The 25,906-nt window shown below is 40.8% G+C and overlaps 1 protein-coding gene across 1 annotated transcript; it reads left to right on the top strand.

Moving 5' to 3' along the window:
• Positions 1–24,454: 24,454 nt before the first annotated feature.
• On the top strand, positions 24,455–24,958 carry LOC132226356 (H/ACA ribonucleoprotein complex subunit 3-like). The gene has a single exon (XM_059681078.1). The coding sequence runs from the start codon at positions 24,514–24,516 to the stop codon at positions 24,706–24,708; it is 195 nt and encodes a 64-aa protein (XP_059537061.1). The 5' UTR covers positions 24,455–24,513; the 3' UTR covers positions 24,709–24,958.
• Positions 24,959–25,906: the final 948 nt, after the last annotated feature.

The following is a 25,906-nucleotide window of genomic DNA, read 5'->3' as shown; positions in this document are numbered from 1 at the left end:
AACCCTCTACTTTAATCATCCCTGGCCTCCCTAGCCTGAAATCTATCTCAATAAGAAAGTAAATGACTGTGCCTTGACCAGTTTGGCTCAATGGCTAGAGCGTCAGCCTGTGGACTGAAGAGTTCCAGGTTCGATTTCGGTCAAGGGCATGTACCTTGGTTGTGGGCATATCCCTAGTAAGGAGTGTGCAGGAGGCAGCTGATGGATGCTTCTCTCTCATGGATGTTTCTAACTCTCTATCCCTTTCCCTTCCTTTCTGTAAAAAAATCAATAAAATATATTTTTTAAAAAAGGAAGTAAATGAGTGATTGTTATTATTGGATAATACAGATACATTTTCCCTGTCTGGATTCATTTAGGTCAGCAGTTCTCAACCTGTGGGTCGTGACCCTTTGGGGGTCAAACAACCCTTTCACAGGGGTCGCCTAAGACCATCCTGCATATCAGATATTTACATTATGATTCATAACAGTAGCAACATTACAGTTATAAAGTAGCAACAAAAATAATTTTATGGTTGGGTCACAACATGAGGAACTGTATTTAAAGGGCCAGAAGGTTGAGAACCACTGATTTAGGTGAAGTCCAATTACATGTAGATATTTGTGTGGAATATCCATGGATTTCCCATTTATTTCCCTAAGAATGCTTTCAATGACATTTTATACTGAACAGGAAAAATTAAAGCTAATTCAAAGGCCTTGTGCATATGTCATATTCACTCTGTTAACCAGCATGTGATCACTGAGGTAGATTCTTGAATTATAACCTAGATTAGGATGGATAAACTGGTTAGTAACAAGGAATTCTACCTGAAAAGCCATGATAGAAAATATCAGTGGCATAGCTGAATCCCTGAAGATATATACGCAGAGCACAGCACGCTGTGTTGAGAGCTGTTTCCTACACTGGTCCTGAGAACAAAGGGCTCCAAATAAGCCAGGGCTGTTTAAACCTCTCTTGGAAGATGGAATGTGTGAGCTCAACCAGAGGAGACTGAGAGACACTCATCTTCCTGAAACAAGCCACAAATATGCCGCCACACTCCTGGGCCACATTTCCTGCCTGCTTGGAGCATCCCTCTAGGATTGAAAGAACAAAGGCAGGTAGTAGGGAAAATTCAGTGAATCCCCGAGATGGCTGTGCTTGCAAATTATTTCTGTGTGAAGATTTAGAATCAGGGAAATACAGGAAAGTGTGCAGCAGGGATATTTTCCCCATCCTCAGCACTTCTAGCAACGGACTGATTGGTGTGAGAAATTAGCTGTCCTGCGGAGAGTTAGGTGTAGCATCATAAACGAACTCCAAGGAAGCCTGTGCTTCTAGAATATCGGTCTTTAAACCCTGGGCCCGCTCCAGTGGTTTCCCTCATTAGCTTCATCATGTTGTCACCCAGGGGGTGCAGCAAACAAATTGCAGGGCTCTATCCACTAATACATTTAATCTGACTAATTTTTAGGCTGGTGCTTTTTCTCTTTCATACCTCACAGCACCTTTACTGTCTCTACTTTGGGTAACACCACATAGGTGCTCATTTAACAATGAAAAAGCACCTCCAGAATGCCTCCCTGTGCTGTGTGAGCTAGAATGAACTTAATGCCACAGCAGAGCAAATCTGTGCACAACACGCAGGAACAAATGATGATTTACTAGTAGTTTTCTAGGGACCAAAAGAGAAAACCAGAGATGTTCCTATTGAACAAAAGAAAATTTTCTTATGTTTCTGATATCATTAATGATTATTATATGATTAATATATGTAATGATTAATATATAATTATCATTACATATCATTAATGATTATTACTATTCTTATTCTTTTTCCTATTTTAAAATCATTCTTTCAGATCTATCTACATTATGAAAAACAAACATTTGTGGAAAAAAGATAAATCAATAGATATGGTATAGGCAGCAGTGTCTTAAGGATAGAGCCAGTTCTTTCTGCTTCTCATTAAGCTTTTTTTTAAAAAAATACATATATATTTTATTGATTTTTTACAGAGAGGAAGGGAGAGGGATAGGGAGTTAGAAACATCGATGAGAGAGAAACATCGATCAGCTGCCTCCTGCACACCCCCTACTGGGGATGTGCCTGCAACCAAGGTACATGCCCTTAACTGGAATCGAACTTGGGACCCTTCAGTCCTCAGGCCGACGCTCTATCCACTGAGCCAAACCGGTTAGGGCCTCATTAAGCTTTTTACCTTACATTATTAACCCCTTAACAGTTTTAGTGAGTGCTGTCTTTAGCTTAAGAAAAGAAGATAGTACATATATATTTTTTAAGTAACCTAAAATGTGTCAGGCACTGTGCTGACTGTATTTCATTTGTTATCTTATTTAATACTCATAACAATCCTGTGAGGTGGATGGTATTCTTATTTTACAAACAAGCAAACTGAGAAAAATCGAAATAAATGGGGATAGGAAGAAGAAAGGGGATCTGGGGTTGTCAATCAGCTGGATTCTGACTTGTTAGGCTTCCTGATCTTGGAACCACAGTGACCCCCTTGTGGCTTTTGGAAGAGAGCAGAATTTTTGTAGCACAGTCAGGAGTTCCCTCTGGGAGACTGAAGTTGTCCTGTTGGATCCTTCTGGAATGAGTTATTTCAGAGCCCCAACAGGAGAATCTGCTGGTGCAAGCACAGGTATGAGTTCTGTTGCTTTGGTCCTATGATGACACAGCTCCACCCAACTCCAGAGCTCTCATATATTGTATAAATAACAAGGACTGACACTTACTAAGCACATACTATGGGCCAGAGAGTGTTCTAATGGCTTATTAATCCTCAGACCCCAGAAAGGTAGATGCTAATATTTTTTTTTCTATTTTACACAAGAGAATTCTGAGGTAGCCATTGAGTAGCATGGAGGTGAAATCACTTGTCAATGTGACAAAACTAGTAAGTAGTGGAATTGGGCTTTGATCTGAGGCAGGCGGGAGTCAGAGTCACCACCCTCAACCACTTCTGCTCATTGCCTGTCACCCAGGCCCTTCAGAGTTACCCTTTGTGAAGCTGCCTTGTTTGGGATGAGGCTCATGTCCCTCTGACTCTTCTTATCACCTCCTCCTTCCCAATCACTTTCCTCTGACTTCCACTCTGGGGAAATCCCTCCTTCTCTCTTAGAGGGACTTCAACTCTCCTGAAACCGTTTTCCTTTTGTTCGTACATTGTGGATGGTGCATTAGTGGGTTCAGCACCCTTGGAACCCAAATTTTTAGCAACTGATAAACCAGTTTCCCTTTCTTGGAAGGCAAGGAGGTGTCAATCTTCAAATTTTCTAGGAGGTGAGTAAAAATGTTGGCCTTCCATCCTTTTGATGTAGCAAAGAGAAAGAAGACAACAAAACAGAGTAATTTAGACATGTCACTGCATACCCGCCACAGAGAAAATCAGAGACTGCTTCACAAAACTCTAGTCAAAGCTTAGGCTCTGGCATCTGCCTGGGTTTACCTCTGCACTCTGCTAGGTAACTAGCTGGCTGAATATAAAACCACTTCTAATCCTTGGCTTGCCAACTATAAAACAGGCTTAATTTCTAGTTCATGGCATGACTGTGAGAGTCAATGGTGATGGTGTGTGTGAAATGCTTGTCACAGTGCCTGGCAATGGTAAGCTTATATTAAAAATCATTTTTATTAATTATGATTGTTAAAGCTCTGGTTGCATGAAAACCTGGATTTCGACTCTACAAATGCCTTGAGGACAGTCACTGTGACTTAGAGTATCTCCATCAGTCTGGGGCCGCCCCAAGCTGTCTTAGTGCACACTTAGGTGCCTGCACGGGAGTACTGGCAGAGTGCTTTCCACACCTTCTCGTCTTCAGAAACAGCTAATGGGACATGGACGTCTCTAGCCTCGCATCACTCTGGGCTTACATGCTTTTTCCAAAGGGCCACATCTGGGAAGGAGTAGAGGTGGGATTTGAATCCAGCCTTCAGATCTTGACCTTTATATTTTGCTTGTGGCCAGAAACAGAAGCCAGATGACTCAGTTACTGGAATCCAGGTTTTGGACACAGGCAGTTTGGAGTTAATGTTCTGATAGTAAAGTGAACTTAACTCCTCTGGAGCTCTCGGGGTCTCAGTTTCTCCAACTAGAAAATGGTGATAAGATGACCAGTCCTACAGGGCTTTTTATCAAGAAACAAATGAAGTGATGACCAGCGTCTGGTATGGATGTTACATAGATAGGCCTGGTGTTGAAAGACCCTATTTTCTAGACCAGTGGTCGGCAAACTGGCCCCTTGAGTGTGGCTCTTCCAGAAAATACCACATGCAGGCGTGTACGTAGAGTGTGATTGAAACTTCGTGGCCCATGCCACGGGGCCAAAGAGCCGCATGTGGCTCGCGAACCGCGGTTTGCCGACCACTGTTCTAGAGTATGAAACACTTGATGTCAGAATGGGTTGGGGTATTTGTTGTCCCTCCACATCAGGGAAACGGAGCAATGGGTTCACTTGGTATAATAAAGCTACGAAGGCAGTCAAACCCATTTTTCAAAATGCAGGATATGACTAAGGAAATACCGTAAATATAGATGACATGACCATCAATGAGAAACTATGTCTTTCAATGGTAAACCTGATTCTTTTATGATGTGAAACTAAAGTAACTACTTCTAATTCAGCAGTTAGAATAATGTGGTCATGAAACTAAGGATGAGCTAGGTCCTGGAGGTGTGAGTCCATTGTTAAAAGAAGTCAGTTTAGGACAAGTGAAAACGTGGACAAATTTGTAAAATATTGCCCAAAGACCTGAGTTTTCTACTTGTTCAGCCTTTTGATGCTACTAGATGCATCATTTTGACAACAGGCTTAAAAGGGTGATGTGAGTAGGGGAAAAATTTGCTTCTTTGCAAGTAATTTTACTGGTTGGATTTCAAATATCTAGGGAAGGCTTAGTCATAAAATATTTAAAATAAAAATTTTAAATGTGACTAAGGTGGTAAAAGAAAAAAAAAATCACAATTCTTTAAATGTCACTTCATTCCACAGTGCACGTTGTCTGCGCTTCTCCTCAGCAAGTGGGGAAATGAAAAATGTCATGTACACGCAAGGTTGACAAATTGATTTTTCTTTGTGAGTACACATCGTTGCATTAAGAATCAGAAAAAAATATCTGTACTTTGTAGGTTTAAATGCTGAATTTATACTATTTGGCCCATTAACAATCTGCTAAGAAGAACATAGAGGTAAAAACATCAATATTTCTGTGATGTTTTGATATTTACTGGTAATGCTTTCTTAAGTATCACCTGCTCCACTGAAGCTGAATTCAGAAGTTAAATCATAATTTTCTGGCATTGTTATTTATTTTCAGCCTTTCCAGATGGAAAACATGAAATGTTAAAAATACCTCAAAAATGACTAGATATGTAATTTTTGCTCTTCAAAAATTGTTTGAAATGTAATTTTTGTTCTTCACTCAGAATTCCTGGATCCACATATGATTTTTAAATGTCTATTTTAAAGGTTTTTTAAAAAATTGATTTTTAGAGAGAGAGGAAGGGAGAGGGAGAAAGAAACATCAATGTGAGAGCAAAACATTGATCAGCTGCCTCTTTCATGTCCCCTACCTGGGTTTGAGCCTATAACTCACGCATGTGCCCCAGCAGGAATTAAACCAGCAACCATTCAATGCAAGGAACGATGCCCAACCAACTGAGCCACACCAGCCAGGGTCATCCACATATGACTTTTGCTCTCAACTCTGCTCCTGTGAGCATCCACAGCCCTCAAAATAAATATAAAATATATAATTTTCCATCTGAGGTCATCTGGAAGATGATTTCCCAAAAGAAAAACAACAGCAAAAAATGCTTCTGAAACAAAGGATAAACATGGAGTTTTGAAAACCGATTAAACTCCTTTGAAAGTTTTAAGCCAAGGCAAAAGGGGACAAGTGAGACTGTAATAGAATTCATCTTGCCAGCAGCATCATAGAGCATTTGCTCTCCTGAACACTAACTTCAGCGGTGATTTATTAGGGGACCAAGTTCATGTCATTGCACCCTGATCTTCAGAGACCTGGCTTCAAATCCCGATTTTACTCACAATTGAAAATGAAGCTGGTGGTCAAGTCCCAGCCCCATTTGACATGATTGTCAGCCTGTACTCAGGAGAACGGCTGTCTGGGAAAACAGGGAGCGTTAACTTGCAGGTCAGGGACTCAAGTACATATCAGTGGAATTTTTATCTGCAGTGAGGCTGAGAGGGACTGCCAGCTCCTGACCCTCTCAGTGGGACACTTATTAAGCTGCCTGACAAAGTAGGGTAATATAATCCTGATGTCCTTCTAAGGAAGCTTTTGTCCTTTACTTTTTTCTTGCTTCTTCTTTTTTTTTTTTGGTCACAGCTTAAGGAAACAACTAATTATTAAAATGTTGGAGAACAAATGCCTCTGGGACTTGGAGTGTCTGTGTAAAATCTTAAAGGCAGCACAATTGTGCTTCCTGGCTTTTGCTTGCCCTGTGCAGCTTATGAATTGTTTCCATGTGGCTGCTGCTTCAGTACAGACCTCTGATAAGAGGATGGGGAAATTAGCTTTATAGAAGTCTGCCAGTTCTGGGGTAATGTGTATGCCTAAGTGCAATTTCTTTGTTAAATAAATGGCCTACAAAAGGACGGTTGTTTGCTAACTATTGTGGAGAACGATAGAGAAAGCAGATTTATGAACATCAATTCTATAATCAGAAATAGGACAAAAAAAGCCAATCAATGTAATTAAATTCAACAATGAATTCCAGGGAACAGATAGATATATAAAAGGATATGACTAGAGTTTAGTGTTAATTTATTATCAGATATTGGGACCTCTATTCCCTTAATAGGAGGTTGCCTCTTACTTTTGGTTGACTATTACACTAAATAATTTGTTAATCAATTAATTTTTAAAGATAGTTTATTCTCTAGAGGGTCTCAAAAAGTTCCTCTCCAATATCACTGCAGATAAATTTGAATTTGTATCGATAGTAAGTTGTACGTTTCAGTTGTAACTAATTTTATTTTTAAATTTTTCTTTATTTGGGTGACATTGGATAATAAAGGTATATAGGTTTCATATATATAATTCTATAATATATTATTTATATAATATATTCTGTGTTTATTACCTCATCAAGTCTCCTTCCATTACCATTTATCCCCCCTTTACCTTCTCTCTCCTCCATCCTGCTCTCTTTCTAGTAATCACCATACTACTGTCTGTGTCTATGAGTGTTTTTTTTTCTTTGCTTAATCCCTTCACTTTTTTCACCAAGCCCCCAAAACGCCTCCCCTCTGACAGTTGTAAGTCTGTTCTCTGTATATATGAATCTTTCTATTTTGTTTGTAGTTTATTTTGTTCATTAGATTCCACATATAAGTAAAATTGGTTTGTTTCACTTAGCATAATAATTTCCAGGTCCATCCATGCTGTCGCAAAAGGTAAGATTTCCTTCTTTTTTACAGCTGATTTTTGGATATTTATTTTGTATTCTGCTACTTTACTGAATTCATTTATCAGTCCTAGTAGATATTTTGTGGAATCTTTAGTATTCTCCATATTTAATATCACGTTATCTGTAAATAACCAGTTTTACTTCTTCCTTTCTAATTTGGATGCCTTTTATTTCTTCTTTTTGTCAATTGCTGTGGTTAGAACTTCCAGTACTATACTGAATAAGAGTGGTGAAAGCAGACATCACTGTCTTTTTCCTGATTTTAAAGGAAACAATTTTAGATTTTGCCCATTGAGTATGAGTGTTGTTGTGGGTTTGTCATATATGGTCTTTATTAAATTGAGGTATATTCCCTCTATTCCCCCTTTGCTGAAATTTTTTATCATAAATGGGTGCTGGATCTTATCAAAAGCTTTTGCCACATCTATTGGTACAATCATGTGATTTATCTTTCATTTTGTTTATGTGGTTTATCGCATTTATTGACTTGCAGATTTTGTACCAACCTTGCATCCCCAGAATAAATCCCTCCTGATCATGGTGTGTGCTCTTTTTAATGTATTGTTGGATCTGGTTTCCTATATTTTGTTGAGGATTTTAGTATCTATGTTTATCAGGGATATTGGCCTATAATTTTTTTTCTTTGTAATGTCTTTATATTTGGAATTAGGATAATGCAGACCTCATAATATGAGTTTGGGAGTCTTCTCTCCTCTTTAATTTTTTGGAATAGTTTGAGAAGAATAGGGATTAATTTTTCTTTGACAATTTGGTAAAATCCTCCTGTGAAGCGGTCTAAGACTTCTGTTTGTGGGGAGTTTTTTGATCACTGCTTCAGTTTCACAGTTGTTATCTATCTATTTAGATTCTCTGATTGTCCTGATTCACTTTTGGAAGAGTGTGTGTTTCTAGGAGTTTATCTATTTTGCCCAGGTTGTCCAATTTGTTGGCATATCGTTGTTTGTAATATTTCCTTACAATCCTTTTTAAATTTTTTGGTGTTAGTTGTTACTTTTCTTCCTTTATTTCTAATTTTATTTATTTGGAGACTCTTTTTTTCTTGATGAGTCTGGTTAAAGGTTTATCAATCTTGTTTATCTTTTCAATGAACCAGCTCTTGGTTTCATTGTTATTTTGTATTGTTTTTTAGATGGGGCTAGTGGATCTCCCATGAGGGGGTGTGCTGGTCAAGCTTGGATCAAGGTGGGGGGAGGGGTCCAGAGCCACACAACTCAGTCTGTCCTGGATTCTGCACAGATCCTGGAAGGATGGAGCCACTAGGAATTGGGAGTTTGGAGCCTCCAGAACTCTGGGGAGTGGGACTAGGGGATCTCCCATGAGGGGAAGGTGCCAGTCAGATTTACAGGAAAGTGGGGGGAATGGCCCCCACACCATAGCCAGACCACTCACTCATTAATACCTCCTCCATCTGCCCAGCCCAGCAGCTGACTCCTAAACAGGGCACAGGTCCACAGGATGTGGCGAGAGGGAATCCAGAGTGTGGAATTATTTCTTTCCCAGGCTGATGCCATATGGAGAGGAGTGCTCCACCCAAGAAAGATTGTGTCTGTGGTGTGGGAGAGTGACTGCAAATGAGATTGTGTCTGTGGTGTGGGAGAGTGACTTAGCACAGGGATCCTTGTCACCCCTCATGTGACTCTAGTCTGCTCTGCCCTGCCTCTGCCAGAACCCAGGGTTAGTGACTGCAAATGAGATTTTGTGCATTGGCCCTTTAAGAGGGCGCCTGTGTCTCTCACCAACTTTTGTCTCTCCCTAACAGACAGAATCCCTGCTGGTTTTCACAGCCAGATGTAATGTGGGTGCCTCTTCCTAGCTCTGGTGCTCTCAGTTTGGGAGCTGGGCTTGTGGTTGAGGCCCTACGCTTCTCAGAGGGAAGCCCTACAGGCGAAATAGATATACTAGTGCTGTGGTTGGCAAACTCATTAGTCAACAGAGCCAAATATCAACAATACAATGATTGAAATTTCTTTTGAGAGCTAAATTTTTTAAACTTAAACTATATAGGTAGGTACATTGTTATTAACTTCATTAGGGTACTCCTAAGGCTTAGGAAGAGCCACACTCAAGGGGCCAAAAAGCCGCATGTGGCTCGCGAGCCGCAGTTTGCCGACCACTGTGTAACTAGTACATCTAGAACCTCAGCTGTGGCCCATGAGAGCAGGGCCATACCTTTTCATGTCTCTGCCCTTCCTACAAATCTCGATGTGATTTCATTAGTAAGTCCTTGGTTATAAGACTTCTCTTCAGCTAGTGTTCAGTTGGTTACTTAGGTTGATTGCTCTATACTTTAGTTGTAATTGGTCCTGGAAGGTGAGTGTAGCTTCTACATACTCCACCACCATCTAGGAACTCCTGAATATCTACTTCATACAAGAGGGGAGATGATGGGCCTCACTATGGCAAGAGTCTCTGGGTGAGCTGTCCCTACTCATTATGCCATAACTGAGGGAAAGGGGACCATGGCGTTATTCTATTTGAATACAATCTGAGTGGACTATTTTTGTAAAGAGGGAGGCTGCTTCATTCCAATAAATTTTCCCATAGAAAGTTTATATCATCTTAGAAAAAGCAGATAATACCTGGAATAGATTATGGTTCATGACCCTATCTTGGTAAACCTTGAATAGGGGTCCTCATAATATTGAATTTTATTTAACATAGTTCTTTCAAAGCACTTACTGGTGGCTGGCACTATTCTAAAGACTACAAATACTAATTCAATTAATCCTCATAACAATCCTGTGAAGTAGGTGCTAATATTTATCCCCATTTTCCAGATGAGTAAACTGGCATAGAGAGAAGTTGAGCTGAAGGTTAAATCTTCCTCCTTCCCCCCCCGCCTTCTCTCTTGTTAATCCTCACTCAAGAATATGTTTTTTATTAATTTTTAGAAAGAAAAGAAGGGAGAGAGAGATAGAGATAGATGATAGATAGATAGATAGATAGATGATAGATAGATAGATGGATAGATAGATAGATAGATAGATAGATAGATAGATAGATAGATAAACAGTGTGAGAGAGAAACATCAATCAGTTGCTTCCCATATGCACCCTGACCAGGGATCAAACCCACAACCTAGGTATGTGTCCTGACTGGGATTCAAACATGCAACCTTTTGGTATATGGGAAAGACTCTAACCAACTGAGCCACCAGGCCAGGATAAGTTCAAATATCTCTTAATTGGGAGAGCAGTATTCAAAACCCAGGCAGTCCCGCTCTGGAGTCCTTGCTCATCCTAAGCTGCTTGATGGTGGTATACCCCTAACCAACTGGCCTTCCCAATAAACCAGTCACAGACTTCCTACCACATACTCGGCACACAAGAACTTTCTATGGATGTCACAGGGCTCATCCTGATTACAGGCTTCCCCCCTTTTTGAATTTGGCATGTGGTGCTAGGGTAACTCATGCTGTGCATGTCTATGATAGTTCAACTTTAAATTCTTTAGTCAGGCTCTCGTAGCTGGCTAACTGCCTGAGCATTTATTTCCAGGCAGAATGGGCTTCTAAGAACAACTACCTTTTGGAGGGATTTCCCTCAGTGGGTGAGGAAGCTTTTCCTACCCCCTGTGGGTAGTTGTACTGTTATATCGATAAGCCTGTAGTGTAATTACCCTTTCCTTGGTTGTCTCCCTCATCATTGGTAATCTTTGTGAGAGGCTGTTATTTGTCTTCTTGAAGCCTCTGCCTAGCACAGTGCCTAGTCTGTGGTGGGCCATCAAACGCAAGAGATTTGTTGACTGCATGGAGCCAGGTGAACTTTGCTGCCTGCTTTCCATGGACTTCCAGGCTGTGCCAACGAACAAGGACGGTCTCCTCTCTGCCCCAGGGAATAGAGTTGTGAATGTTTTTACCAAGTTAGGAAGTAGCTTTACTTATCAAACAAAATTTAATGATTATTAGAGATCTTAAAATAGAAATGGGGGGAAATGGAATTTTTATTTGGAGAAACTCCCCACATAGTTATTAAACACTGATTTCACAGAAGAAACTGGAAAGATCTTAATTGCCTCTGGACCTACTTTGCCAACTCTAAGGTGCCTTAAAAAATTAAAATAGGACCCAATAAGAGGTTATTATGAAAGTAGAAAAAGTCATTTAAAAGTAGAAAAGCTCCCTCGTATTTGTCCTGTTTGTGATTACAATTTTAAATTATAGGACGTGGCATAGCAACAAACCTCCCTTGACTTAATGTCCAACATTTTCTAAATTATCTAAGTATTCTAACCTCTTTGCCTTCACCTGACACACCTGCTCACTCTAATTGTCTCTGCTCCCTGAAGTCTTCCAAGTCCTGTCTCCCTCATTGCTATCTGAGGTAATTTTCTATTTTTATGTGGTTGTTTCTTCTGTCTTCCTCCCATATGACTGTGTGCACGCACACACCCACACACACACACACACACACACACACACACACACACAAGCAATTTTATCTTCTTTCAGCTCTTCCTCTACTCTCCACAGTTTTATAGTAAAGATCAGAAGATAGCAAGGCTGTGGAAAGAGGAGATAATTGAGGATTAAAATTGGCTACTGCTCACCTTCTAGTCTGGCTTTTTTTTTTTTATCTGCTTGTAGGAGAGGGTTAAGGTTTACTCAGCTAGTAAGGAGTTATTTTCAGAAGACCAGAGGATTTTACAATAGGAGTGGGTTGGACTGTTTGCTGAAGCAGTGGGGATTACAAGCGGCCTAGGGAGGGTATTTATAGCGCTGATCTCCAGGCAGGGATGTGTGGCCTTGCTTTAAGGCTTCTAAGGCTATGCTATTTGTACATCTGGTGGGTACGTAACTATTTAAAAAATAACCTAAAAATTTGGGAAAAACTGCATCCTTGACAAGATATATCCTTTTCTGAAGAGGAATGCTGCAGCTGTCTAACAATGAATTATAACACTCCACAGCTGTCTGGGCAGGAAATGAAGAAAATTATCCTGGCTATCTCAAAATGGGTGTTTGGGGAATGAGAGAGTCAGAGTTGCTGTAGACTATTCTGGAATTAGGGCTTTGAGCCTGCCTGATTAATATTATCTTATATCACAAGGTCATTGGCTATCAGATTTCAGATAGCATTAAAAAATTGGAACCACCTAAAAATCAAATAGCATGATTACACAGATTCCAGATAGTGAATTAAAGTAAAAAAAATATGTCTCTTTTTGGCAGCAACCAGGCTTCCCTTCTTCTTCTTCCCATCCAAAGAATACATGGCATCACAAAATTAATGTCCAAATTACCTGAAAGTCAAATGTGATAGAGCTATGGCTACAGGGGTATCATTTCATAATCACCATTCCAGAAAACAGCTGACACTGAGCAACTGCTCAGCAACAAACGGCTGTTCTGTATGCCCTCCACACTGCTTCACGAAGTAGCATTTCCCCAGCACAGCTAAAATCAGATTTCTCCTCTCCGCTAGAAACCTTCAGTGGCTCCCACTGTCCTCAGGAGTATTTCTCAAACCACAGTGAGTGTATGAATCACCTGAGGATCTTGTAAAAATAAAGATTCTGATATGGTGGGTTGGCTTCTGCATGTCTAGCAAGTTCCCAGGTGTCCCTCAGGCTGCTCTTCCTTTGTCCGCACTTTGAGCAGCAAGGGTCTGTAAGATGCACCCTTAGCTCCCAACCATCTTCCCAGGCTGATTGCCCTTTGTATTCTCTCTCTCTTTCTCTTTTTAAAAAAATATATCATTGATATATTTTCACAGAGAGGAAGAGAGAGGGATAGAGAGTTAGAAACATCGATGAGAGAGAAATATCGATCAGCTGCTTCCTGCACACTCCCTACTGGGGATGTGCCCGCAACCAAAGTACATGCTCCTGACCGGAATTGAACCTGGGACCCTTCAGTCCACAGGCCGATGTTCTACACACTAAGCCAAACCGGTTAGGGCTGTATTCTCTTTTTTTCTTTTTTATTGATTTCAGAAAGAAAGGGAGAAAGAGAGAGAGATAGAAACAACAATGACGAGAGAGAATCTTTGATCGGCTGCCTCCTGCATGCCCTGCTCTGAGGATTGAGCCTCCAATCCAGGCATGTGCCCTGACCCAGAATCAAACTGGTGACCTCCTGGTTCATGGGTCAATGCTAAACCACCGAGCCACGCCAGCTGGGCACCCTTTATATTCTTGATGCTCCACATGCACTTTACTTTTTGGCCTTCCCAGGTTATTGTTTTCCTAGATACATACACACCCTCTTTTTCTATGCTTTTGGGAACTAGTCCCTATCAATGTCTTACTGGCCTTTGTTTACCCAAAGAACCAACATTCTCCACAAGCCTTTCTCAGAATTGTCTCTACCCCACTCACCCATTAGAATCACACTTCCCCTCTCTGCTCTCCTCTTGCATTTTGGTTGGAAGTCAATTTTGCAGCTTGCCACTGTCTGCCAGACTACACACATGAGGGTGTTTGTCCCAATGAACTGTGAACCTCGGTGTACAGCAATCTCATTCTGTACACTTCTGCTTCTTCTTCAGCTTATTGCACAACTCCAGCCTAGAACAGGTGCCAATAAAAGTTTGCTGGAATTTAATACAATTCACAAATTGTGTGAAATCATTTCTCTAGATGGCTTTCCCTTGAAGAACTGAAAGTCACCGGCATGTAGATAAACCTCTTCAGTGTTCTTTCCTGGGAGGGTATGTCTTACACCTTGGTAGTTAGGGATTGCTCCTGGGTATTCTTTGAAGAGGTTTTGATTTAGAGGATCTATGAATGTGACTATATGGGCTAAGTTTCTTAAAGGGGCAACCCAGCTGAGAATCACAAAAGACGCGGAGGCTGCTTCCTTTGCCAAACCTACAAGCTGGTTTTTCATTGTTGCTAATGAAAGTCACTTGTGTTGACTTCTAACAGGAAGTACCTTAATCCTTTCTCATTAGACTTCTAAAATTAGCTTTATTTCTCCCTGCCTGAAGAATCATGAGGTGTGCTAACCTTTTCAGTTTCAGGTGGGATGATAGAAGAATTGCAGGACATTTCTTGCTGGGCCATATTAATGAATAGGCTTTTTGAACGAGAGTGACCTGGGCTCTGATTTTCGTACTGAAATGTCTTAGCTTTGTTATCCTGAGCATATTATTTAGCCAATTTGAGCCTCAGTATTCTCATCCCATAATGGGTTAAATCATACCCACCAGAAGGATTATTAATATTAAATGGAACAATGTGTAATGTGGCACTTAGGTGTGCAACAAGTAGGAGGTGGTGTTAGAATGTCAAGTCCTTCATCTATGTTCATTGATCACATCTCAACTCATAAAACTTGGGAATGAGAGAGGAGTTCTGGATTTAAGTGCTCAAATTCTGCTTCATTTTCACAGAGCTCTGGCCACTCTGTTGTGCCCAGTCATTGGCCCCTACTAGTGGCAGAAGCAATAACATATTGGGAACTTGATTGTGATGGGACTCAAGTCAGGCTGTCCAAAACATGCCACTTTGGCATATTGATTACTTTGAATTAGTCAATATTCCAAAAAAAATAGCTAGTGCTGAAAGGACACTCTGACCTTCCCTGCCCAGATAGCAGGAAATAAATCTCCCATATGAAAGGTCCTGCCTACCAGGAGGTAAAGGGGTATCTTCATCATCAGACCAAGACGACTGTAAACAAACTCTGCTTAGATTCTTCACTAAGTACCCAGGCCTAAGTCATTTTGTCCTGTCAGTTCTGCACAAACTTATTGTTCCTTTGTTTAAAAACTATAAAAACTGTTGGGTTTAGATGCTTCTTAGGTCTCATACCTATAAGACCTCTGTATGTACAAAATTAAACTTGATTTTCTGCTGTTAATCTGTCTCGTGTCAATTTAATTTTTAAACTAGATGGAAAAACTACAAAGGGGGCATTTTCCCCTCCCCAACAACTACATTGCAAGTCCATCTACAGTTGGACTTTTTAATCTCCTCTGGATCACGGACTCATTTAGAAATCTCATGAAAGCTATTAACCTCTCCTAGGAGAGAGAGAGAAAAAAGCATGTATTCATCAATTTTGCTTTTATCAGGATAAAAATTCCACTGGTTCCCAAATCTACTTATAAACTTCTAGTTCTTCTTGAGGCAAGAAGCCAAGAATAACACAACAAAGTTGAGTTGGTACAATAGAAGACCAGGAAGATTAGTGAAAGAATGGAGGGAATTGCTGAACCCTCCCTCGGTTCATTTTCCCCGCTTAGGGAATCTTAAAGCAAAGATAGATGCTTGACGGAGGAGGGGAGAGTGGTTTGAATACCCTTCCTATTAAATCTTGTGCTGGGAATTATTGTTATTCAAACATATTTGGGTTTCTTTTATATTTTTTTTTATTGATTTCAGAGAGTAAGGGAGAGGGAGAAAGAGATAGAAACATCAATGATGAAGAGAATCATTGATCAGCTGCCTCCTGCACAACCCCTACTGCGGATTGAGCCAGCAACCCAGGCATGTGCCCTTGACCGGAATCGAACCCAGGACCCTTCAGTCCATAGCCGACACTCTATCCACTGAGCCAAACTGGCTAGGGCAATATCTGGGTTTCTGGTATAAAATGGTTTCCACTGTAAGTGTTGATATCAATAAGGTTTGCAGTGAAAGTAAATAATATCTCAGGTTAGGAAACCTCAGTTTTAGATGTGGAAGGGAAGTTGCCCAAGCAGCAAAGTATGCTGTTCACCATTTATCTTGGTCCGGGTGGTAGATCTGTGTGCAGTGCTGACTTGCATTAGTAACCATGAACACGATGGACGTGGAAACATGTCCAGGCCTTGCTCGTCAGCTCCCATTTTCATACTTCCTGAGTAGGCTGGGAAACGGGGAAGGACAGCATGAATTCAATTTAACAGTCCAGTAAGTGCCAAAGAAATGATCACAAATCTGAAACTAAGTGTTTTAAACAAGATTTTTCAGATGGTAAAGAAAAGACAAATCCCTTGTTTAGTAAACAGCAAACACATTATACATTAATCATCCACCAGACATTCAGTGTAATCAAAGGTTCCGTTTTAGTTCAAACACAACTTATGTTCCCCAATTAATTACTTATAGGACTATGTAGTTTGCATTTTTAAATGAATTTTCTGCTTCCCAGATGTCTTCTTACAGGAATGTTTGACCCTTTGTAGAGAGGCTGGTTCTCTTATCACAGTGTTTTCAAGGCCTCTTGGGGTGTGAAACCCTCCCTTCCTCCCACACACACACACAAAAACAGTTTAAGTACCACCTGCCATGTTGGACCCAATAAGGAGTTTGTGAAGTTGGAATGCAGTTCACATACTTAAGTAGGTTATATTCTTGGCAAAGAGGCTGTGAGTTGAGATGACGTAATTCAAATTTGATTTTTTTTCCAGAGAAACATTATTCTAATGGAGTTATCTTCCTGACCAAGGGTCAAGACTTAGTGGATTCACAAAATCAGGCTATCATACTAGTAAGGAACCTCAAAGGTCATCTGGGTCAGTCCTCTTTCTTGAGTCAGAAATGTTGTTCTTTCTTTTCAGATGAGACAAGATAAATTTATTTAAAGGCTAATGTTCTGCTAATATGCCAACCAGGGATGGGGCTTTTGGGGAGTGAGAGGAGAATCTAGAATATCACTGTCTGATAGAACTTTATGCAACGATAAAAATGTCCTACATCTTCACTATGCAGTACAGTAGCCACTAGCCACATGTAGCTTTTGAGCACTCACAATGTAGCTAGTATGACTGGGACACTGAAGTTTCAATGCTATATAATTTTAATTAATTTAAACGTAAATATAAGTAGCCACATGTAGATAGCACAGGTAAAGTGAACCTAACTTCAGGCAGTTTGAAAGGCAAGGGCTAGGCAACAAGTGAAAAGTATAGCTAAGAGAATAAAATCTGATGAGATAACCTTGCTAACTAAATTGGTTATTTCATAATGAAGTTTAAGGATCATCAATCTGCTGGTCAATACCAAGGACATATGCTGTTATAGCATGATAAAGTCTAAGAGCCAGTTGAAAAAATTTATAGTACAGGGGGAAAATTGCACACAGAGATTTTTAAGGGCACAGACAAGTACCAAATAAAACAATCATATTTAGGACAAGAAGAAAATGTAGCATAATAAAGTTAGGACAAATTTAAAGAAAAAACATCTGAAGGATAATGGAGGGAGTTACTATGGAAAATTGTAAAATATATTTTAACAAACAAAACCAAAGGTGGCCATATTTCTAGTAGCAAAATTATATCTACACTAATAAAAGAGAAAAAATGGTAATTGGCGTACGACGATACCCTTTTCATTGGCTAATCAGGGCTATATGCAAATTAACTGCCAACTAAGATTGGCAGTTAACTGCCAACAAGATGGTGGTTAATTTGCATATGTAGGCACAATGCAGGGAGGCAAAAGGGAAAGCAGGAAGAAGCCCCCTGCCACTGACAGTGATCAGAAACCTAGGGGGGAGCTAAGAGCTGGGGGGCAGGGCAAAGGCGGCCCTGGGGCCGCCTTTGCCCTGCCTCCCAGCCATGATTGGAGAATCAGGTGCCTTTTCCGCCCTGGCCAGTGATAGCAGGAAGTAGGGGTGGAGCCAGCGATGGGAGCTGGGCACAGTCGAAGCTGGCAGTCCCAGGAGCTAAGGGCCCCTTGCCTGGGCTAAAGCGAAGCCCACGATCACGGGGCCGCTGCAGCTGTGGGTCCCCACTGCCCGGGCCGAACGCCTAGGCCAGAGGCATCAGGCCTGGGCAAGGGGCCGATCCTGTGATTGGAGGGTGATGGGGGTCAACGCCTGAGGGCTCTCAGTATGTGAGAGGGGGCAGGCTGGGCTGAGGGACACTCCCCCCCGCCCCACACCCAGTGCACGAATTTCGTGCACTGGGCCCCTAGTCCTATATAATAAAAGCCTAATATGCTAAGTGTCCGGTCATCTGGTGACTGGTCAACTGTTCAACCAATCAAAGCATAATATGCTAATGATATGCTAAGGCTGCTCAACAGCTTGCTATGATGTGCACTGACCACCAGGGGGTAGATGCTCCAAATGACTGGTTAGCTTGCTGCTGGGGTCCGGCTGATTAGGACTGAGTGTGATGGGCTGGACAAACCTTGGAGCCCTACCGTGGTCCCTCCCCAGTCCAGATTGTACACCAATGTGGTCCCTGAGCCCTCTTGCAATCCAGAACCCCTTGGGGGATGTCGGAGAGCCGGTTTCAGCCCGATCCCGCAGGCCACTCCCCTGGGGATGGTGCCAGACATAGGGCTCACACTGCTGTGTGGCAGCGCAAGCCTCTCCCGATCGATTGGGACGGATTGGGCGCAAGCCTGAAGCAGGTGCAGTGGGGCCAGGATGAGCGGGAGCAGCATGTAGGAGATGCAGGCAGTGTTGGACTGTGGGTTTCAGCCCGATCCCTGCAGGCCACCCCAGGGACCCCACCTGTGCACGAATTCGTGCACCAGGCCTCTAGTATTTTATAATTCCTTCCTAACGTTGTTTCATTTTCAATTTTAACATATGTACTTTTTTGTAAAGTTGTAAGAAAAAGCACATGAGACCTAACCTTTTAACAAATTGTTTAAGTGTACATTACATTATTGGTAACTATAAGCACAACATTGTATGGCAGAGCACTCCAACCTTTTCACCTTGCATGGCTGAAAGTTTATACTCATTAAACTGCAACTCCCAATTTTCCACTCCCACCAGCCCTAGCAACCTCCATTTACTTTCTGTTTTGATGAGTTTAACTGCTTTACATACCTCATATAAATGGAATTATGCAGTATTTATCCTCTGGAACTTGATTATTTCAAGTAGCATAATGTCTTCAAGGTTCACCCATGTTGTAGCAAATATCAGAATTTCCTTACTTTTTTAAGGCTGAATAATATTCCATTGCCTGTATATGTTACATTATGTAGACCCGTTAATTTGTCAGTGGGCATTTAGGTTGTTTCCACCTCTAGGCTTTTGTAAACAATGCTGTACTGAACAGGAAGTGCATGTAACTCTTGGAGATTCTGATTTGAATTGTTTTGGGTAAATATCCAGAAGTGGCATTGCTGCATCATATAGTAGTTCCATTTTTTAATGCTTTTAAAAATCTCCCTAGTGGCTGCACCATTTTACATTCCTACTAACATTGCCTAAGGGTTCCAATTTCTCCATATTCTAATTAACACCTGTTACTTTCTATTGTGTTTTATCTATCTATCTATCTATCTATCTATCTATCTATCTACCCATCTATTTCTATTTATTTTTATAATGGCCATCCTAATAGGTATGAGGTGATACCTCATTGTGGTTTTGATATGCATTTCTATGGTGATTAGTGATGTTGAGCATCTTTTCATATACCTATTGGTGACTTGTATGTCTTCTTTGCAGAAATGTCTATTTATGTCTTTTGCCTATTTTAAAATCAGGTTATTATTATTATTATTATTTGCTACTGAGTTGTAGGAGTTCTTAAAATATTTTGGATACTAATCTCTCTTTTTTTTTTTTGGATACTAATCTCTTATGAGATATACAGTTCGCAAATATTTTCTCCCATTCCATAAGCTTCCTTTTTAACTCTGTTGTTTTCTTCACTGTGCAGAGCTTTCATTTGACATAGTTTCACTTCTTTATTTTTCCTTTGGTTGTCTGTGCTTTTGGTGTCATATCCAATAAATCATTGCCCAGACCAATGTAATGAAGCTTTCCCCCTGTGTTTTATTCTAGGGCTTAAATTTAAGTCTTTAATTCATTTTGAGTTTCTTCTTACATATGGAATAATATAAGGGTCCAATTTCATTCTTTTGCATCTGGTTATCCAGTTTCCTCAACACCATTTATTGATGAGATTAATGCATTTTCCAGTGTGTGTTCTCAGCATCCTTGTCAAAGATCAGTTGACCTCATATGCATGAGTTTATTTCTAGGCTCTATTTTGTTCCATTCATCTGGATGTCTGTCTTATGCTAGTACTATACTGTTTTAATCACTGTAGCTTTTTATTTTTTCCACTTTACAATTTTGACTTAAAGTTTATTTTGTCTGATGTAAGTATGGCCACTTTTGCTCTCTTTTGGTTACCATTACATAGAATATGTTTTTCTATTCTTTCATTTTCAGCCTATGTGTGTCTCTAAATCTAAAATGAGTCTTATAGACAACACATAGTTAGATTTTTGTTTTTGTTTTTTACTCTTTTAGCCCCTCTATGTCTTTTAATTGGGGAGTTTAATCCATTTACATTTAAAGTAATTATTGATATGGAAGGAATTACTATTGCCATTTTATTAATTGTTTTTTATCTTGTAGCTCTTTTGTCCCTTATCTTAATCTAACCAGACTACTATAGCAAACTGCCACAGACTGGGTGGCTTATAAACAACAGGAATTTATTTCTCACAGTTTTGAAGGTTGGGAAGCCTAAGATCAAGCTGCCAGCAGATCAATTCTGCTATGTTGCTGTTGTCACTCTTCTATATATCTGCTTTTGACTGTGTTTAGTTCACTTTTCTAAGAGAATGATTGTTAAACACTGTATTCAAAATCTACAAATGATTTCTTATCATACTTATATCAGTGAACATTCTCTAGAAAAACAGATCCAACAAGAAGACCGATCTATCTATCTATCTATCTATCTATCTATCTATCTATCTATCTATCATGTGTGTATGTGTTTTTTCTTCTAAGAAACTGCCTTCCAAGATTGTGGGGCTGACAAGTCTAATATATAAGGCCAGCTGTTATACTGGGAACTTAGGTAAGAACTGATTTTTCAGTCCCAAGTCAGAATTCAGTAGGGTAGACTAGAAGGCTGGAAACTGGGAAGGGTTTCTATGCTACAGTCTTGAGGCTAAATTACTTTTCCCTATGAAAGTTGTTTTTTTTTTTCCTCTTAAGGCTTTAAACTGGTTCAATAAATCCCACCTACATTATTGAGGATAATCTCCTGTAATTAAAGTCAACTGACTACAAATGTTAATCACATCTAAAAAATACCTTCACTGCATCATCTAAACAAATGCTGGCCAAACAATTGGAAACCCAGCCAAGTTGACACATAAAGTTAACCATCACAATACTCTATATTATATAAATTGATGAATCGAAGGTCAGAAAGAATCAAAGATTGTCCAGGCAGAAAAGAATAGGGAGAGCATACAGCAAACATTTAATTTTGTAGATGAGGAGACTGAGTTACAGAAAGGTAAAATGACTTAGTGGAGGCAATGTGAATTAGTGGATAGGACTTTGGAGTGAAAAAATATATAAATATGATAGTTAGGTTTATCTTTCATTAACTGTGTTTCCTTGGACAAGATATTAATCCCTCTTTGCCTCGGTTTCAATATCTGTAAGGTAGGAATTATCATTTTACAGCAACAATTTGTAAGAACAGTCTGTGGCAGAGAGTAATTTCTCAATAAATTGGAATTAATTATCATTATTGATATCATTGGCACTCAAAAAGTAACTCTGAATTTACTCAAAAAAGCTGGGAAGTGATGAAGAGTGTCAGTCACCATCCTAGTTCTTCGTTCTCTATTATAATGGTGCTGTCGCTAATAATGTAAAACTATGTTAAATGTGATAGAGATTATCCAGTCAACTGTATATACTTTTTAAATCCATGTATTTTTCACTTCTTTATACTGAAATGAAATCAGGGGATATTCTGTCAGTTGCTGATTCTTATCTGGGTTAGGAGATTCAGGAAGGTATTCCCAGGCAGATTTAAAATGTATGTTAAGAGCAGTTCCGGTGGGGAGACCTGGGCCCATGTTGGATGAATTTCTGAGGTGTTGATCCAGGGCTGTTTGTTTTGTGGCTCTCATTTTCTCATCTTGAATGCACCTTTGCAAGCATGAGCCTTGGAGATTATGGTTCTGTCCTCTCTGCTTGGAATCAGAATGTCTGTTTTTGCTGCCTTGAGCTGCTGGCTCACCACTTTAGCAGCTTCCCTGAGCTTGTGGATGTTATCCAGAGACTATCTATGTTGGCAGAGCCTGAACTAGCCCTTATTTGTGGAGAATCCTTCATCCTTTGATCTTTTACCATGTTGTTGCTTTACAATGTCAAGAGCCTAAAAGCTTTGGTTTGAATGGTGGCAAAATGCATAGGCATTCAGGAATGAGTTTGATCTTTAATCCACAAAATCAAAGGTTCTTCTCTCTCAGCCACAGGTCCTGCTTGTTGCCTTACAAAATTGGATTACGGCTGTCACTAGACAACTGTATTTTCTCTTTATCAGTCATTCTTCAAGCTTGACTATAGGTGTGCCAATAAAATAATAAGACAGCTCCCACTCCCCACTCCCCACAAACACAGCAGGAAAACTGCCAACTGAATTTGTCTTTGGAAGTCATTTTTTTCATGTTTGAAAATCACTTCTTAGAACTGTTTTTTTTTTTAAATTTATCTTTATTGTTGAAAATATTACAGATGTCCCTCCCCCCACCACCAATTGGCTCCCTCACCCCATTTCCTTTCCCTCTCCAGGCCTTCTCCTCACTGCTGACTGCCCATGGCTATGCATATATGCAAATAAATTCATTGGTTAATCTCTTCCCGATCTCCACCCGACCCTTCCCTCTGAAATTTGTCCTCCTGTTGCATGTTTCAATGTCTCTGGATTTTTTTTTGTTCATCACTTTATTTTGTTCATTAGATTCCACATATCAGTGAGATCACGTGATACTTGTCTTTATCTAACTGGCTTATTTTGCTTAGCATAATATTCCCCAGATCCCTCTATGCTGTCTCAAAGTGTAAGAGATCCTTCTTTTTTATAGCTGCATAGTATTCCATGGTGTTTTTTAAATGCCTCCTAGTGACATTTTTTAACAAAATAAAAACAGTAGTGTTGTTATGTTAAAGTCATAGGATATTTTTCTAAGCCTTGCTTTAGTTTTCCTCTTCATTTTTTTCTCTTTCCTCCATTTCTTCTTGGAGAATAGGAAGTGGGGGAAAGAATGGGGGAGTGGAGGCTAAGGCATCATAGAGAAGCTGGGACACCTGGGTAGGGGTTATTCCAGGAGAATTACACAGGGTAATGCTTCTCAAACTATAATGTGCATTAAAATCTTTGGTGATCGTATCAAAACTGATTCAGTAGGACTTGGGTGGGGCCTGAGGGTCTACATTAGTAGCATGTTTTCAGGTAATGCTGCTGCTGCTGGTCCATGCACCATAATTTGATTAATAAGGACACAGAGAGAGGAGAAAGCCTTGGTACCTGGAGCACTCTGGACCAGAAATTTTACAAGTTCACTCAGTCACTCCTCACATCAGCCCTATAAGGTCACTTTTCCATTGTTACAAATAAGGTTTCAGACTCAAAGAGGTTGGGTAATTTAACAGGCCTGAGGTCTGAATGCGGTTCTGGGTGACATCAAGGATTACAGATGGCCTCCTCCCAGCGCCCCCTCTCATTGTTAGGATGTGTGCTGCCTTCTTCCTACTGACTCTCAGTCCCCAGCAAGGTGCATACATTATGTTCTATGGAAGTTCATCACATCAGCTACTCTCACTAATTCAGGAGTATTGGCTGGACAATGGCCTTCTTCCCAGCTTCCCATTTCCTTTTCTCCTCCAAGCACCTTAGGCAGTGCTGCTTTTTAAAGTGCAGTTCTAATCAAATGACCTCCTGTTCCAAAGCCTTGTGAGTAACTGGTATTTGACATGTTATTTGGCTTGATATTCAAGGCTTTCCATGATATCATCTCCCCTTCCCAGATCTCTCCTGTTTATCTGCTGGGCTGCAAACAAGTGGGGCTACTCTTATTTGCTTTAATAAACCCTGAATTTCCCTGTTTCTGGAACTTTGCTTATTTGATTTTTCTTTTGAAAATTCCCAAGCCTCCATATAAGCACATTAATGTCCTTTCCATGCCTCGTCTGTCCCCCTCAGCCACATACCAGGGCTCCTTTATTTGGAAATTCCCAGAGCCCTGCCCTGACAGCATCTTTCTTATTTCATCTCATGTGCTATCATCACATTTATTTGTACAAACTCACTCTACAGGTGAGGCCCTCCGTAGACCGAGAAGTGCAGACGGAATTGGAACCTCCTGCTTCAGCGAGATCATGTTTCTCCAGTATTACCTCAATGAACAGGGAGAGCGGGTCTATACCCTGAAGAAGTTTGATCCTATTGGACAACAGACCTGCTCGGCCCATCCTGCTCGGTTCTCCCCAGACGACAAGTACTCTCGACACCGAGTCACCATCAAGAAACGTTTCAAGGTGCTGATGACCCAGCAGCCGCGCCCTGTCCTGTGAAGGTCCCTTCAATTTCATGTCTCTCCTGCCACCGGCGACCCCTCTGAGACTTTTCCGGAACCGAGCTTTTCAGTCTGTGAGCCTTGAGGTCTTCTTACCACCCTTGCTCTTTGGAATCGGTGTCATCATTACCTTAGATCATGCTTGTGGGAAGCAATCATGGTAGCACCCCCCGCCCCCCGCCCTTTAAGAAAACAAGTTTGAGTCTACTTTTCGTGTTTTGATGGCCACGTTATTAAAATGATTTGAAAGAGAAAAAAAAAAAAAAACTCACTCTACAGCAGGATGTGAGGCAGTCTTCACAGGCATTATCATCGGTTATTGCATAACCTTTTGTCACCCTGCATAGGAAGGGCCAAGAGAATACAACAAGCACTAAACAATATTTCACAATCAAGTTGTGTGAATACTATAAGGCTGAGAATCATGAATGGGATTGGATGGTGAATGAATTATCTATATATATAAAAGCCTAAGCGACCGAATGACTGAAGGACCAGTCGACTGGTTGCTATGATGCACACTGACCACCAGGGGGCAGACACTCAATGCAGGAGCTGACCCCTGGTGGTCAGTGGGCTCCCACAGCCAACCTCCCATGGCCGGCCAACCTCCCAGAGTCCCTCCCCGCCAGCTGGCCAGATAACTTCCAGAGGTCCCTCTCCCTGGCTGGCTGGGCCCCCCCATTGGTCCCAATTGGAGTGGGGGAGCTGGCCAGCCAACCTCCCATGGTCCCTCACCCTGTCAGCCTGTTCTCCCCAAGCCCCCGCTCCCCCAGTCAGCCCAGAAGCCCCAATCGCCGGCCAGGCCAAGGGACACCACCCATGTACTGGGATATAATAAAGGCCAGACTAAAACATATGCATTAAAACAGTATGTAATGGGTTCAGTGGTCATTCTCAATATTATCTGTAAACTGAAGAAAGTAAACTCTTGCTTCCTAGGATGACAGGAGGATGTTCAATGGTGGTGAAACAACTAGAACAGTGCCTGGCATATAGGAGAGGCTCACCAAATGTTGCTTTCCATCATTTTTCTCCCTCGCTGAATTGTATAGGGCTGCTGAAAAATTTCTTTGATCTAGAAAGCTTGCACAGCAGTGAGAAGGAAGCATTTGGTTTTCAGCACTTTATTTAACTGCCAGGTGTAGAAACATCTTGCGAAGTAGAAAGTGGGAAGTAACATCTCCCTGGAAACC

This window comes from Myotis daubentonii, chromosome 2, assembly GCF_963259705.1.
Source record: "Myotis daubentonii chromosome 2, mMyoDau2.1, whole genome shotgun sequence".
In the NCBI taxonomy this organism is placed as follows: Eukaryota; Metazoa; Chordata; class Mammalia; order Chiroptera; family Vespertilionidae; genus Myotis; species Myotis daubentonii.
The sequence above is the reverse complement of the archived record's forward strand: the minus strand, read 5'-3'. Positions and strand labels throughout refer to the sequence as shown.

Coding starts and splice junctions, on each gene's coding strand:
- LOC132226356 (XM_059681078.1), top strand. CDS start 24,514: ATGTTTCTCCAGTATTACCTCAATGAACAGGGAGAGCGGGTCTATACC.